The sequence below is a fragment of the Podarcis pityusensis genome (assembly GCF_964106645.2).
Source record: "Podarcis pityusensis genome assembly, chromosome: 8".
Classification (NCBI taxonomy): Eukaryota; Metazoa; Chordata; class Lepidosauria; order Squamata; family Lacertidae; genus Podarcis; species Podarcis pityusensis.
The window spans coordinates 66,460,229-66,474,472 of NC_138033.1; the positions used below are offsets into that span (position 1 = coordinate 66,460,229).

Sequence of the window (14,244 nt, forward strand, 5' to 3'; positions counted from 1 at the left end):
AGTTTCACTTGTATGTGCATTTTTTTGGTGGTGGGGGACATATCACCCCACGATATGCAATTTTGTACACGCTGGAGAACTGCCCTGCAAAATTCTGAGAAGTAAAAAAATTGTTGAGTCTCAGTTTGCATATCGTTTTGGAAAGAGTGAATTAGTCGAGTGTGCATCTAAATGCGAAGGCGAGTTGAATTTCTCTCCATCCTTAGTGGAGGCAGATGATATCGGGTGGTACCATGCATTTGAGCCTCCCAGATCATATTCTTAATCTCTGCAGAGGATGGGTCAGACAAAAGGATTGTCCAACTCTATGACTCATGGAATAGACTGTAGAGCAGGCAAGGGGGGCGGGGAGAGCGACTTCCCTCCCCGGGCTACTGATCCTTGGATTAAAATTAAAGGCAGAAAGTAATTGTTTTGCTCCATGTAATCTCCTTGATGAGCAGCTTTAGTGAGCTGATTCAATTTGTTTCTTCCCCCTGCTGCATCAGACTCCCAAATGCGTATTATATATATAAATGAAGAAGCTTCAAATGGAAGCAGGGTTGAGGCTTTCAGGGTGGCAACCTGCCTATGTGCAGAGCGAGGAGAGATTGCATTTCCTGCCTCTGAATACACACTGTGGCTGCTGTATAAAAGACAGAATGCCTCACAGGGATATTGAAATTCCCCCACTGAATTCCTCGTTCACAGCTCAGTGGCAGAGCATCTGCTTTGCATGCAGAAGGTCCAAGGTTCAGTCCCTGACATTTCCAGGTAGGGCGGGGAGAGACTCCTGTGGGAAACCCCAGCCATTGCAGTCAGTACTGAGCCAATCTTTAAGGTGGATTCTTATGTTCTTCTGATTCAATCTCCCCTGCCCCTCCAGTTCAACTTGGCAAATTTATCAAAATTTTGTTTGTTTGTGTCTGGGTGCAATTCAAGGTGCTGGCTTTAGCCCAGTGTCCCCCAAACTCGGGTCTCCAGCTGTTTGGGGACTACAATTCCCATCATCCCTGACCACTGGTCTTGCTAGCTAGGGATGATGGGAGTTGTAGTCCAAAAGCAGCTGGCAAACCAAGTTTGGGAAACACTGCTTTAGCCTTTAAAGCCCTAAACCAGGGATGCAGTGGTGAGATGGAGGAGGAAAACCAATCTCAGCTTGAATCCTGGAATGATAGAAACACTGTGGGTGAATACAGTGGTGCCCCGCAAGATGAATGCCTCGCAAGATGAAAAACTTGCTAGACGAAAGGGTTTTGTGTTTTTTGAGTCGTTCCGCAAGACGAATTTCCCTATGGGCTTGCTTCGCAAGACAAAACGTCTTGCGAGTTCTTGCGAGTTTGTTTCCTTTTTCTTAAAGCCGCTAAGCCGTTAATAGCCGCTAAGCTGCTAAGCCGCTAATAGCCGCTAAGCCGCTAATAGCCGTGCTTCGCAAGACGAAAAAACCGCAAGACGAAGAGACTCGCAGAACGGATTAATTTCATCTTGCGAGGCACCACTGTAGTTCCCATGTCTAAGAAATTGATCCATTGCCTACTGTGGATGATGATAATAATAATAAAAATAATAGTAATAATAATAATAATAATAATAATAATAATAATAATAATGATGATGTTGTATTATTTGTACCCCACCCATCTGGCTGAGCTTCCTCAGCCACTATGGGCGGCTTCCAACAAAGATTAAAAATACATTAAAATGTCATATGAAGGAGCAGGTTGACTTCTTTGGGAGTGCTTTGGGATCCAGCCATGTCACTGGAGACTCAGTGGCTAGACACGCCTTCTACCAGCTGCAATTGGTTTTGCAGACTCATAGAATTGTAGAGTTGAAAGGGGCAACATGGGTGGTCTGGTCCAACCCCCTGCAATGCATGAACCTTTTTGCCCAACGTGGAGCTTGAACCCACAACCTTGAGATTAAGAGTCTGATGCTCTACCAACTGAGCTATTACTGGTTCATGCATTGGTTACTTCCAACAACATCTGGAGGGCCACGGGGCTTCTTCTCCACTTGCCTGAAGTGTGCATCAGAACTGGCCAGGCTTTCAGTTGCTGGGGAATTCAAAGACAGGCTTGAAAGCATCTCCATGACAACCTTCTCTGTTACAACCATCCCATGTCACTCTGAGGGACACCTCAGTGGTGAGCTCATATATGAATCATTTCTGCAGAAAGTCCTGGAGTTACATTTCAAGGCGATTGTTGCTGTAACACGAGCACACACCCTGCTGTGGGCTGGTTGGAGAGAAAGGACTGTGTGTATAATTTGTCAATAAATTAACCAGCAGCTATGCAGAAATGATGCCTGTGGTTAAATTCCATTCTTAATAGGTTAATCGGGCAGACACGGAGAAACAGCTGCACATTAGATCAGGTTAGTGCAGGATTTGTAATGCAACCAAACATGACCAGGCACCTGCATGGATTATTGACATCTGCCCCATCCATCTACAAAAAAGAAGCATGTCTTTCTTTTTCCAAAAAAAGGAACTCTCTCCCCCCCCCTCTCTAATTAAATGCAGTTATTTAGTTATTTAGGGTTGTGTCCAACTAAGTCTTACCTGGAGAAGACCCCCTGAAATTATTTTTTAATAAGCCTGCTCTGAGTAGGACTAACATTGGACACAACCCTTAAGTTATATAATTTCTTTTTTTAAAAAAAAACAAAAAAACTTTTATTGATAAATGCAATACTTACAAACACAAACCACAACACTAAACAAACTTATTATGCATAGATGCATACACCTCATGCTGGCCACATGACCTGGAAGCTGTACGCCGGCTCCCTTGGCCAATAAAGCGAGATGAGCACCGCAACTCCAGAGTCAGTCACAACTGGACCTAATGGTCAGGGGTCCCTTTACCCTTACCTTTACATACACCTCTCAACTAAGATTACAAAAAAAACAACAAACATGCAAACTAAAAATACAGACATAAATTTTGACTTCTGTATATGTGGCTTCCTTTGTTTCTTTTCTTCTTTTTGCTGTGTTATCAATCTTATTTTTGACTATCTCATCTTATACCCATTTCTTCTCAATTTTTTACTCTATAAGTTTCATTCATTGCATGTTGATATATTGATATTGATATATTAATACCAGAACAATGTTTTTTGATGTATTCCTTCACGCACGTCCACTCCTCTATCAGTTTTTTATTTTTGATTGGCCTCTTACCCCTGCTGTAAGTCTTGCTGATTCTATATATTCACAAAATCTTATTTCCCATTCTCTTATTGAAGGAGTTTTTTCTCCCTTCCAATTTTTTGCTATAATCATTCTGGCCGCAGTTATATCATTTCAACAAATTTTATACTGGTTAACACTACAGCTTCTAAGTGGCATACAATGATTGTAGAGAGATATCCTCCAAGTTTCCCTATTTTCCAGGGACAGTCCTAGATTTACAGAAGCCACCCCTGTTTCTGATTAGACCCCAGAACATCCTGCTTTCCCTTAGGACATCCCTATTTTCATTGAAGAACTGTTGGAGGGTATATGAATGAGATAATTCAGTTGAAGTTAATAATAAAGTTAGAAAAGCTTTCTTAAAATGCCTGCTGAAATAAATAAAGTCTTCACCACACACCAAAAGTTCAACAGGGACAGAGCCTGTCTGATCTCAGCCAGAAATGGGCCCACAATGCACGTCTCCTGTGGAGTTCAAGACAATGTTCTCAGGGATCAGGACTCCCCAAAGTCCAAGTTTCACCAGGAAGTGGTCTGACCATGACAATCCTCCCCCCTAAAATGTATATGCTGATTAATTAAAAGCAAGAACCACCGCTTAAAAACAGGCAATGGGGTTAATGCACCCCTCCCCAATATCTGGACCACTCCTCTCTCTGTTTGCGATGCCCACCAGCTGATATTCAGGGCCATGTGCTGCCTCAGAAAGTGGAGGTAGAGCACAGCCCCTGTCTGGGTCAGGATTGGTTCAGCTGCTGGTCAGCATAGCAACTCAGAGACGAGCAATAAAGTTGACTACAGAGAAACCTACAGCCAGAACTGACAATCTGTGCCTCCCTCTTCCCTCTAAGTCTCCTTTGTGTCTGGCTGCTTTCCCAGCAGTCTTGAACTCCATTGGGGAGGGGGGGCCTGTGCTCTTTCCTCTACAAAGCTCTCTGTGCCCTTGGAGACAAGGGAGGAGGGGAGCTGAATACAGTAGGACTGGCAGGCTCCTGTGAATCTCAGTCCCCACCTCCTCCTCAGCTGCCTGTCCTGTGTCTGCAGTGCTCTCTGCCTCTTCTTCCTCTCTCTCACTCTAGCCTGTTGCTTTTTCAGCATCCATCCATTCTGCCCTCACTTCATCCTCTGACCTATCTTCCTTATCCCACCACCACTCCCCTGGCTCTTCCTCTTCCTCTTCTGAGACTTCCCTGAAGGGCTTTCTGGCTGCAGCCTCCCACCATTCCTCGTCGTCCAGATGGTCCATAACACTCTGTGGCTAGTAGCCACTACTAGCACTACCCTCTATGGAATTGTCTAATCCTCTTTTTTTAAAAAAAAGAAGAAAAGACATCTTCCCATGTAGCTGGCGAGCTATTTCAGTGTTTGTTTTAATCTTAGTCTTTCTTTTTTAACACCTTCCAGGCGATAACAGCTTTGGTGGGAAACGCAGCTCGGGCTTCTTAGCAGCTGTGACAGAGTCAGGTGAGGGGAAATAGAACAAAGAGCATCATCAAAGCACCATCTTGTTGGGTTCTAAGTGGAGCATCATGCTGCCTGCAGCAACGAGACGATAGGACATGCTGTTTGGGAGAGGTGGCTCGGTGACACTTCTCCTATAAATAAAAACTGTCGAGCCAGCCTGTGTGAAGTATCCAGATCCCAGAAAAAGAAGCTTGCTAATTAGTGTAAAAGGTACACCATGCTTCATTAAGGACACGGCTGCTCCATCTTCTGGCTGTGCTTCCTGTTGACAGCTGGTTGCAGGCCAAAGTTCAAATGGTGCAGCTTCCTGTTAACTCGATGTCAGTAATGGGGAAAGCTGCACTTTGGGAGTAGGAAAATCAGTTATTTAATCAATCGCTTAGTCCTCAGAAATGTAGGCAGCTGCCTTTGCACACAGGCACTCCCAGGTTCAATCCCAGCATCTCCCAGCAGGGCTGGGACAGATGCTACTCTGAAATCATACAGGGTTGGATTTGATATCCCGCTTTATCACTACCCGAAGGAGTCTCAAAGCAGCTAACATTCTCCTTTCCCTTCCTCCCCCACAACAAACACTCTGTGAGGTGAGTGGGGCTGAGAGACTTCAGAGAAGTGTGACTAGCCCAAGGTCACCCAGCAGCTCCATGTGGAGGAGCGGGGAAGTGAACCCGGTTCACCAGATTACGAGTCTATCGCTCTTAACCACTACACCACGCTGGTTGCTGCCAATCAGTATAGAAAATACTGAGTTGGATGAGCAATGGTCTGACTTGGTATAAGGCAGATCCTGACTTTCCTAAGTTAACAGGACTATGAGTAGCACATCTGGGGCTGGGGATTCTGTTTAGAGTGGACACTAACACTTCACCAACAAAGAGAACCAGAGAATTGCACAAAGTTCACCTATGTTGATTTATAATTTAAGTAGGAATATTCAGTGTTGTCAGCTGCTTTATTCTGTCTCCCTGCTCCCACCCTGGGCAGGACCGTCTTGTGACTTAACTTCTGTACAAGGAGCAAAAAAAGAAAAAGAAACACTCTCTTTCCCATTGGAGGAGTGGAACTGTATTTGAAGAAGTGTGCATGCACACGAAAGCTCATACCAATAACAAACTTAGTTGGTCTCTAAGGTGCTACTACGGGATGCGGGTGGCGCTGTGGGTTAAACCACAGAGCCTAGGACTTGCCGATCAGAAGGTCGGCAGTTCGAATCCCCTCGATGGGGTGAGCTCCCGTTGCTCGGTCCCTGCTCCTGCCCACCTAGCAGTTCTAAAGCACGTCAAAGTGCAAGTAGATAAATAGGTACCGCTCTGGCGGGAAGGTAAACGGCGTTTCTGTGCACTGCTCTGGTTCGCCAGAAGCAGCTTAGTCATGCTGGCCACATGACCTGGAAGCTGTACGCCAGCACCCTCAGCCAATAAGGCAAGATGAGCGCCACAACCCCAGAGTCGGTCACGACTGGACCTAATGGACAGGGGTCCTTTACTTAAGGTGCTACTGGAAGGAATTTTTATTTTTATTTTGTTTTGACTACGGCAGACCAACACGGCTACCTACCTGTACCTGTAAGACTTCAGCATGGTAAGAGTTTCAGGACCCCTGCTAGGGGATGCACTGTGCCATGGCTGTTGTACTAGCAAATCAGGGCACAGCACCCACTTTTCAAGCAGAAGTTCCCATGTTCAATCTTGGCATCCCCAGGTAGGGCCAGGAGACACGCCTGCCAGCCAGTGGAGAAAAATACTGAGCTAGGTGCTGATTCGGTATAAGGCAGCTTCCTTTGTTGCAAATGAACAAAACAGCAAGCTCACCTTGAGAGAACCTGGTGGCCAGCCTATGTGCTTTTCAACTGTGGCTTGACCTACAAATATTAGCAAATGGCAAGCTTTATCTGCATCCCATGAAACATGTCAGCTGTAGGTTTTTGCAGCTCCATCAGCACTTAAAGGTAAAGGCCAGGTAATTTCTATCACACGCACAAACACACACACCACCAGGTGGCTGGCAGCCTTAACTTGAAGGTTGTGTTCTCATTTTCTACAAAGCAAAGGCAAAACCTGCTGGCTCAGTGCATCTCCAACTGCTTTTGTGTACGTAATGTGCTTCCCAGAGCGCCGGGCGATGTACACACCTTCAAAGCCAAGGGTGCATAAAGGTCTACTGAAGCCAAGGGCACAGAAAGGTTTGTTTGCAAGTTGCACTGAGAGCCAGAGAATTGGCAGGAATGCGGTGACTTTCGTTCACCTTGAATGCATACCTTATTTGCATTAGGGTGGCTCTGTGTTTTGCCTTTAGAGAGGACCGTCTCTCTGTTTGAAGAAGGTCGTCTGGTTTGAGTCCAGCCTAAAGAGTTATTTTTGTATTCATTTAAATAAAGAATATGCAAAACCAAGGCAGCGCAAAATGTAAAGATGTAATACTACCAAATCATCAGTTAAGAATGGTTTGTGTAACAACAACAAAAGCCTCCCAAAGGGCCTATCTGAACAGGTACAGGTTTGTAAAGATAGCTCAAAGAAAGCAGCACTGATTCTGGCAGGACTTCTACTGGTGGGATGTTCTGCAGGGGGCAGTCTGGCACTCCAAAGGCTTGGTTCCTGGTGGAGCCCGGCCAAATCTCAGGGCCATGGGATGACCAATGAAAGTGCCCTGCCAGAAGATGACAGTGATCAAAGTGTAGCATGTAGAATAGTAAATAATTAAGATACATTGGGCCCAGGTAGTTTAGGGCTTGCTGAATAAACCTAAGAGCCAGGGAGGTGTCGTGGTTACTGCGTCCTGGGAGACCTTGAGATCAGTCAAGTTGCAAATGCTAGCTTAACTGCATCGGCACACTCTGCCTCGAGCAGTGGTTTTCAACCAGTGTGCCGTGGCACCCTGGGGTGCCTTGAATGATGGTCAGGGGTGCCATGGACAACACTGGCCTCTGTCCCTCTTTCCTTCCCTCCCTCCTCTGATGGCCTCTCGCGTCTCTGCCTCCCAAAGGCTTACACAGCTGTTTGTTGCAGCAGCCCTGGCTACAAGCTCGCCAGGCGAATGGTGCCAGTGGGTCTACTCTGAGTAGGGCTTACTTGGCCATGGACATACATGTGATGGTGGGGTGGGTGTGCTCTAACTCCTTGATCCTTGCTTTGGCAATGAAGCTGTCATAAGCATGTTCACCAGGGAACTGATAGTTACTTCAAGGGCTCAGTGGCCCAGGCTCATGACCCAAATTTGCATACAATCTGCAAATGCAAATGAGGGGGGGGAAGCAGGGAAAGCAGCAGAAGATCTGGGGCCTGTTGCAAATAACAGGCATGTTTAGCCTAGAAAAGAGGAGACTGAGAGTAGATACAATATCCATCTTCAATTATCTAAATGACTGCCACCAACATTGTTTTCTTCTGCTTTGGAGTCTAGGACCTGAACCAATGGAATCAAGTGACAAGAAAGGAGATTCTGACTAAATATCAGGAAGAATGTTCTGACAGTACAAGGACCAAGCAGGCTTTCTTCCTGGCCAACAGATGAAAGATAATATAAGGAATATCGTGAATATAATTGAATATTGGATGGCCAGGAATGAAAAGCAAGCGATATTAGTTTTTGTGGATGAAGAAAAGGCCTTTGATAATATATCTTGGAAATTTATGATTAAAAAATTTGGAATTAATGGGCATTGGACAATCATTTATAAAAGGAATAAAAGCAATATATTCTGATCAAAAAGCAAAATTGATAGTAAATAATAACAGAAAATATTGAAATTACGAAAGGTACAAGACAAGGGTGTCCACTATACCATTATTATTCATTTCGGTACTGGAAGTCTTTCTAAGGACTATAAGGAAAAATGAAAAAATTAAAGGAATTTCAGTCGGTTGGAAGGAATATAAAGTGAATGCCTTTGCAGATGACTTGGTATTCCTTGGAGGTTTTTAAGCAGAGTTTGGACGACCACCTATCACAAATGCCTTAGCTGAGATTCCTGCATTGCAGGAAATTGGACTAGTTGACCCCTGGGATCTCTTCCAACTCCGCAGTCCCATGATTCTATCCAAACCCTTACAACTTGACACAAAGCACTCATTGTTGCAGCTGGTTGGGTAAAGATACAACATTTAATTCACCTCTGCGCTGAAACATGGATGGTCTGCACCCTTTCAGAGAGACTAAACAGAACTTCGTGGCAGCCACTGAGGAACACTGGCCTCAAGGGTGTGAAATGTGACAGGCCGCCGGCGAGCACTATAGGCTGTACTAGGTGGCTTGACGTAGGAGACCATGTAGACGCTGTTCATCACTCCAGGCACGTTCTGGCCCCATTTTTTCACAATGTGCTTGAAAAGCCCATAGTTGGTTGGTGGTTCTGAAATGAGGACAAAGGCAAAAGTGGGCAGAGAAACTGTACTAGTTTCTACACACAGTCACCCATTCCTCTGGATCCTCTGTGACTAAAGAGGAGGTGTGACCTGGAGAGAGTCATGAAGGCCAGGTAGAGAGGACCAAGTAGAGAGGACCTTGGATCTGAGTTTCTCCACCCTTGCTCTACGGATGGAGGTATTTATTTGAAAGTTCTCCTGCACCCAGAGCAGCTTGCCTGCATGTTAAGATCAATGACAGAGGCTCTTCTCATTTGCCTGCCACTCATGACAGGCATTTGGGACAGGGCTGTCTTTGCAGTAGCCCCACAGCTTTAGAATTCATACCAGGTGGCCTTAAAGACCCACCTGTTTTCATTGGCTTATCCTTCTCTGTTTTGTTACTGAGCTTCCTGGGATGATGGTCTTACAGAAAGTATGCAGTTTATTTATTTCTGGGCTTAGCACCCGGGCCTTAGGTTAGGTGAAATGCTGGAAACAACTTTGATGTGATTTGTGCAACATTTTTTTTTCTGATGTGATTTACTGATTTACCAATTCAGAAACAAGACCTAGCCATTCAAAATTTGAAATTCAAGCCCTCAACAGCTTGGAACAGGTTTACTTGAATGATCTCCTTACCCTATATCTGCCCACTCAACCACTTCCATCTGTGCAACTGGCACATTTACAAGTGTCACATAATGTCCGTTCTGCACTTGTAATGAATCAGTGCTTCAGTCTGGCAGCACCAATTCTTTGGAACTCCCAGACTGTTGGTATTAAGCCCCCAATGCATATTATGCTCTAGGAGGCTTCATTTGGTCAGAATCGAGTATACACTTCCAGAGATAATGCTAAATGCATTACTTCTGGTAAATGAACCACCATAGATGCTAGAGGGCTGAGAAAATTTGTGTCCTGGGCTTTTTAGCCTTGCCTACCCAGGTGCTCTCTGAAACTAAAAGGACACATTGTTTGCCAGATGTGAAATATATTGACATTATTTTCAGCTCTCCTACCCCACTAATGTAAACTGCTTCATGCTTTGGTTTGCTTTGCTTAAGCAGTATATAAATATTTCCAAACAAAATATCTAACCAATGAATTATCCGGGCAGAAACACAAGTGAGGAGAATATTACAAGCACTGTGATGCATAGGTAAAAGGACCCCTGACCATTAGGTCAAGTCGTGACTGACTCTGGGGTTGCGGCCCTCATTTCGCTTTATTGGCCGAGGGAGCCGGCGTACAGCTTCCAGCTCATGTGGCCAGCATGACTAAGCCGCTTCTGGTGAACCAAAGCAGCGCACAGAAACGCCGTTTACATTCCCGCCGGAGCGGTCCCTATTTATCTACTTGCACTTTGAGGTGCTTTCGAACTGCTAGGTGGGCAGGAGCAGGGACCGAGCAACGGGAGCTCACCCCATCACGGGGATTCGAAGCGCCGACCTAGGCTCTGTGGTTTAACCCACAGCGCCACCCGTGACCCACAGTGATGCATAGGGCAAAAATAAAAATTAAAATCTGTGTGTTTGGATGACTTTCTTGGCATTATGATGATGCTAGTAGTTTTATGTAGTTTTATGTAGTTTTTATGTAGTTTTATGTAGTTTTGTGGTAGTTTTATGTAGTTTTTATGTAGTTTTATGTAGTTTTCAATTTCATTGTTCCGCAAGGGACAATGACAATAAAGATATCGTATATCGTATGATGGAATAAACCTGTCAATAAACCAAAGGCCTTAATGAGAGGAAGGGATGGGCAATCCAAACGGCATGTAGAAGAGATGGAGAACCTGTAACTCTCTGAACGTTACTAGACTACAGATGCCAACATCCCTGCCCATTGGTCATGTTGGCTGGGACTGCTGTCCAATGACATCTGGAGGGCCACAGGTTTGCTAGTTACAATATTCTTTTAATTCAGGGATAGGGAAGCTGTGTGAACATAGTTCAGATGTTGCTGAACTACAGCTCCCTTCATCTATGACTATTGACCATGATCAGAGTTGGAGGCCATCAACATCTGGAGGTTCCTATAGTATTCGTACAGGATCCCCGTGGAATAGATACTTGGGATGTTAATGGGTCAATGGGATGTTAATAGGTTAACAGGACCATACAATAAAAGATTGACTGGTATGCATGAGGAGAGCAACCTCCCCTGTTGTCAACCTTCAAGGTTGCCTTGTCTCTTTTTCCTTTTCTTGAGATGCTACCACATACCAACAAGCGGGTAGTCTGTCTTCTCTGGGATCCAAGCCATTTTGTGTCTATTCCATTTGCGAAGCGGAGGCAGCAAAGGGTTGTAGCCGTGCCTATTATATTGATCGTCATATTGCGATACTAAGTGATGGTGTCTCGGTTCTTCGTGGTGGGTCAATATGTACTTCTTTGGCAGGCCCTAAAGTATAACACATGCCAAGCTTTAGCACAAGAATCCATTCTGCCTTTGGAGACATGCAGCCCCAGACCTGGATCTGTCTTCCCACCCTCCCTATTACTTACATCCAGCTGCTTCATAATTCTTTTCATCACTGTTCGGTCTGGAATCTGAGCTGGGTAACGAACGTAATCTCGGTCGTAGGTGCTTTCGCCGGTTCCCTCATGGTCACGTATGAACTATGAAAATGCAGACAAGTGGCAGTCACTCTTTGGGAAGCAAGCATAGTTTATTCACGCACCTTGGAGTCCTGGAGCAAAATTCTGAGCCTCTCAGATTCCACAGCAGGGGTAAGGAACAAATAGGCCTTCATATCTTCTTGGACTCCAGGAGTGGCTAGCATGTGACTCTCTAGATGTAATAAGACGCCAGCTCCCATAAACCCCAGCCAGCATAGTGGAAGTTGTAGTTCATCAACTTCTGGAGTCTGTCTAATCCTGTGCTCCCCAATCTCGGGTCTCCAGCTGTTTTGGACTACAACTCCCATCATCCCTGATCACTGGTCCTGCTAGCAAGGAACATGGGAGTTGTAGTCCAAAAACAGCTGGCGACCCAAGGTTGGGAAACCCTGGTCTAATCCTTTCTTAAAGCCACCCATCTTCTGCGAGTGAATTCCATTGTTTAGCTCTGAAGAAGTGCTTCCTATTGTCCTGGATCTCCGACATTCACATTCGCTGGGTGTCTCCAAGTTCTGGTATTGTGCATAATCCAATGCATAAACACCGTGCAAATGTTTATACACCTCTATCATGTTACCACCCCACGATATAAGCTGGAAAGCCCAACTCCCAACAGAAAGTCCAAGGTAGTCCTAGTAAAGATAGACACAAATTCTCACAAAAACAAAATAACACAATCAGATAAAACCTGGCTTTCAAAATTACCAGAGATCCCAAATGACTGGCGTTTTCAAAAGGGTTTTCATGTGGTGCCAACAAGCCCTGGTTGCCACTCTGGGAAGAGAACTGTCAGACCCAGGGGTCTCCACTGAGAAGACCCTGCCAGTAGTCACACCCACCTCACCTCTAACATAATGGTCCCCGAGAAATTTATACAGTCATGCAGGAAGTTGTTTTGGACTAATTCACTCCATTGGTCCATGTAGCTCAGAATTGTGTACATAATCATAAAATAAATTTATTATTATTATCACCACCACACTGTCTGGAAGCAGCTCTCTGTGGTTTCAGATGGGGGAGAGTTTTGCCTGGAGATGCTAGGGACTCCTCCTTCATGCCAAGCATCTGTTCTACCAGCTCATCCTGAGTCAGACCATGGGTCCATCTACCGCAGTATTGTCTAGACTGACCAGCTGCGGCTTTCCAGGGTTTCAGAGAAAGTTATCTCCTAAGCCCTACCTGGAGAGACCAGTGGTTGAACCTGGGACTTTCTGCCTGTGTCAAGCTGCAGTAGTTGGTTCCTAAACCACACAGAGCTTAATAATAATAATAATAATAATAATAATAATAATAATAAAAAAATAGAAATAAAAATAAAAATAAAAATAAAATTATTTATACACTGCCCATCTGGCTGGGTTTCCCCGGCCACTCTAGGCGGCTTCCAACAGAATATTAAAGTACAATAGTCTATTAAACATTAAAGGCTTCCCTAAACAGGGCTGCCTTCAGATGTCTTCTAAAAGTCTGGTAGTAGTTTATTCCTTTGACATCTGATGGGAGGGCGTTCCACAGGGTGGGTGCCAATACCAAGAAGGCCCTGTGCCTGGCTCCCTGTAACTAGGCTTCTCACAGTGAGGGAACCGCCAGAAGACCCTCGGTGCTGGACCTCAATGTCCGGGCAGAACAATGGGGGTGGAGACACTCTTTCAGGTATACTTCAGGTATACTTTATAGGAATGCAAGCCCTTTGATCTGTGCCTAGAAATGGACCAGGAAATTAATGTGTCCCATCAATTTTATCCCATGTTATAGCTGTTGGGGGTGGAGTGATGCTTCATTACAATCTTCTCCCTCCCCTCTCTACTGCAACCACCTGGGATTTAGTTCCCTTTCTTTCTTTCCTTCCCAAACCTACCTTTTTTCTTTCTTCCAGCCAGTTTCCAATAAGTACTTTAGTAGAATATTTGGGTTCTACCTTCCAGCCGGGAGTGTACCATTCCTGTGCATCTCTACACTGAGTAAACATGGTCCCGTTCACATGCTCTGGCAAAGAGTGAACTCGAAAGGTCCTAGACTTCCATCTCTGTATGTGCAGAGCAGGACATTTAACCTCTGATGTTCCTTGGTCTCGGGTTGCCTATTGTTGACCATCCCCATGGTAACACTCCAGGCAACAAGGGATTCTACCGTGGTGAAATCAATTCTACTATTCCACTGAAGGCAACAAAACACATGTTTGTGAATGGACGCAGAATAAGGGGATAATGCTTGCTGCTTACCCTCCAAATATGAGGAATCCAAATCCAGAGGCATGATAGGCTGGGGCTGGTGGAACTGGAATCCAGCAATATGAAGATTACCCACAACTGGATTGCAATCTGACCACTGTGAAGATGTGTGGGTTTGGACAGAAAAGGGTACCATCCTATGCATGCCTACTCAGAAACTACTCCCATTGGGTTAACCTGGAACTTACACTTAGCTAAATGTGTACAGCAGGCACGTCCAACTCCCAAGAGACTGCGATCTACTCACAGTATTAAAGAACTGACAGTGTTGTTGAGCTTTATTTAGGGAGCCAGATTCCCTCATTTTCCATTAGCATGCTCTACCTAGTGGCAGACAGCACTACCACAAATAGCACAATGCACCAAAGCAAACCTATATTGCCCTCTAGGGAAGCCCAGGC

General features: G+C 45.1%; 1 protein-coding gene and 2 long non-coding RNA genes across 3 annotated transcripts in view; 2 read left to right on the plus strand and 1 right to left on the minus strand.

The window, feature by feature from the left end:
* The window catches only part of LOC308482847, a 358,341-nt gene that overhangs the window by 311,846 nt on the left and 32,251 nt on the right, over nucleotides 1–14,244 (plus strand). The window lies entirely within an intron of this gene.
* On the plus strand, nucleotides 2,200–4,803 carry LOC308482879. The gene is made up of 2 exons (XR_013989480.1): nucleotides 2,200–2,358; nucleotides 4,586–4,803. It is a non-coding gene; the product is annotated as an uncharacterized lncRNA (long non-coding RNA).
* On the minus strand, nucleotides 8,730–13,706 carry CFAP107 (cilia and flagella associated protein 107). The gene is made up of 4 exons (XM_081016317.1): nucleotides 13,471–13,706; nucleotides 11,499–11,612; nucleotides 11,217–11,394; nucleotides 8,730–8,996 (listed from the first exon to the last, which is right to left on the minus strand). Exons 1-4 carry the CDS (start codon nucleotides 13,579–13,581, stop codon nucleotides 8,800–8,802), a joined length of 600 nt encoding a protein of 199 aa, XP_080872443.1. The 5' UTR covers nucleotides 13,582–13,706; the 3' UTR covers nucleotides 8,730–8,799.

What these genes read in the sequence shown, in the direction of transcription:
- CFAP107 (XM_081016317.1), bottom strand. Translation starts at nt 13,581, where the DNA reads ATGTTTACTCAGTGTAGAGATGCACAGGAATGGTACACTCCCGGCTGG. An exon ending in GAATTATGAAGCAGCTGGAT is followed by an intron (nt 11,395 to 11,498) that starts GTAAGTAATAGG and finishes GTTATACTTTAG; the next exon opens with GGCCTGCCAAAGAAGTACAT. An exon ending in GACAGACTACCCGCTTGTTG is followed by an intron (nt 8,997 to 11,216) that starts GTATGTGGTAGC and finishes TCCTCATTTCAG; the next exon opens with AACCACCAACCAACTATGGG.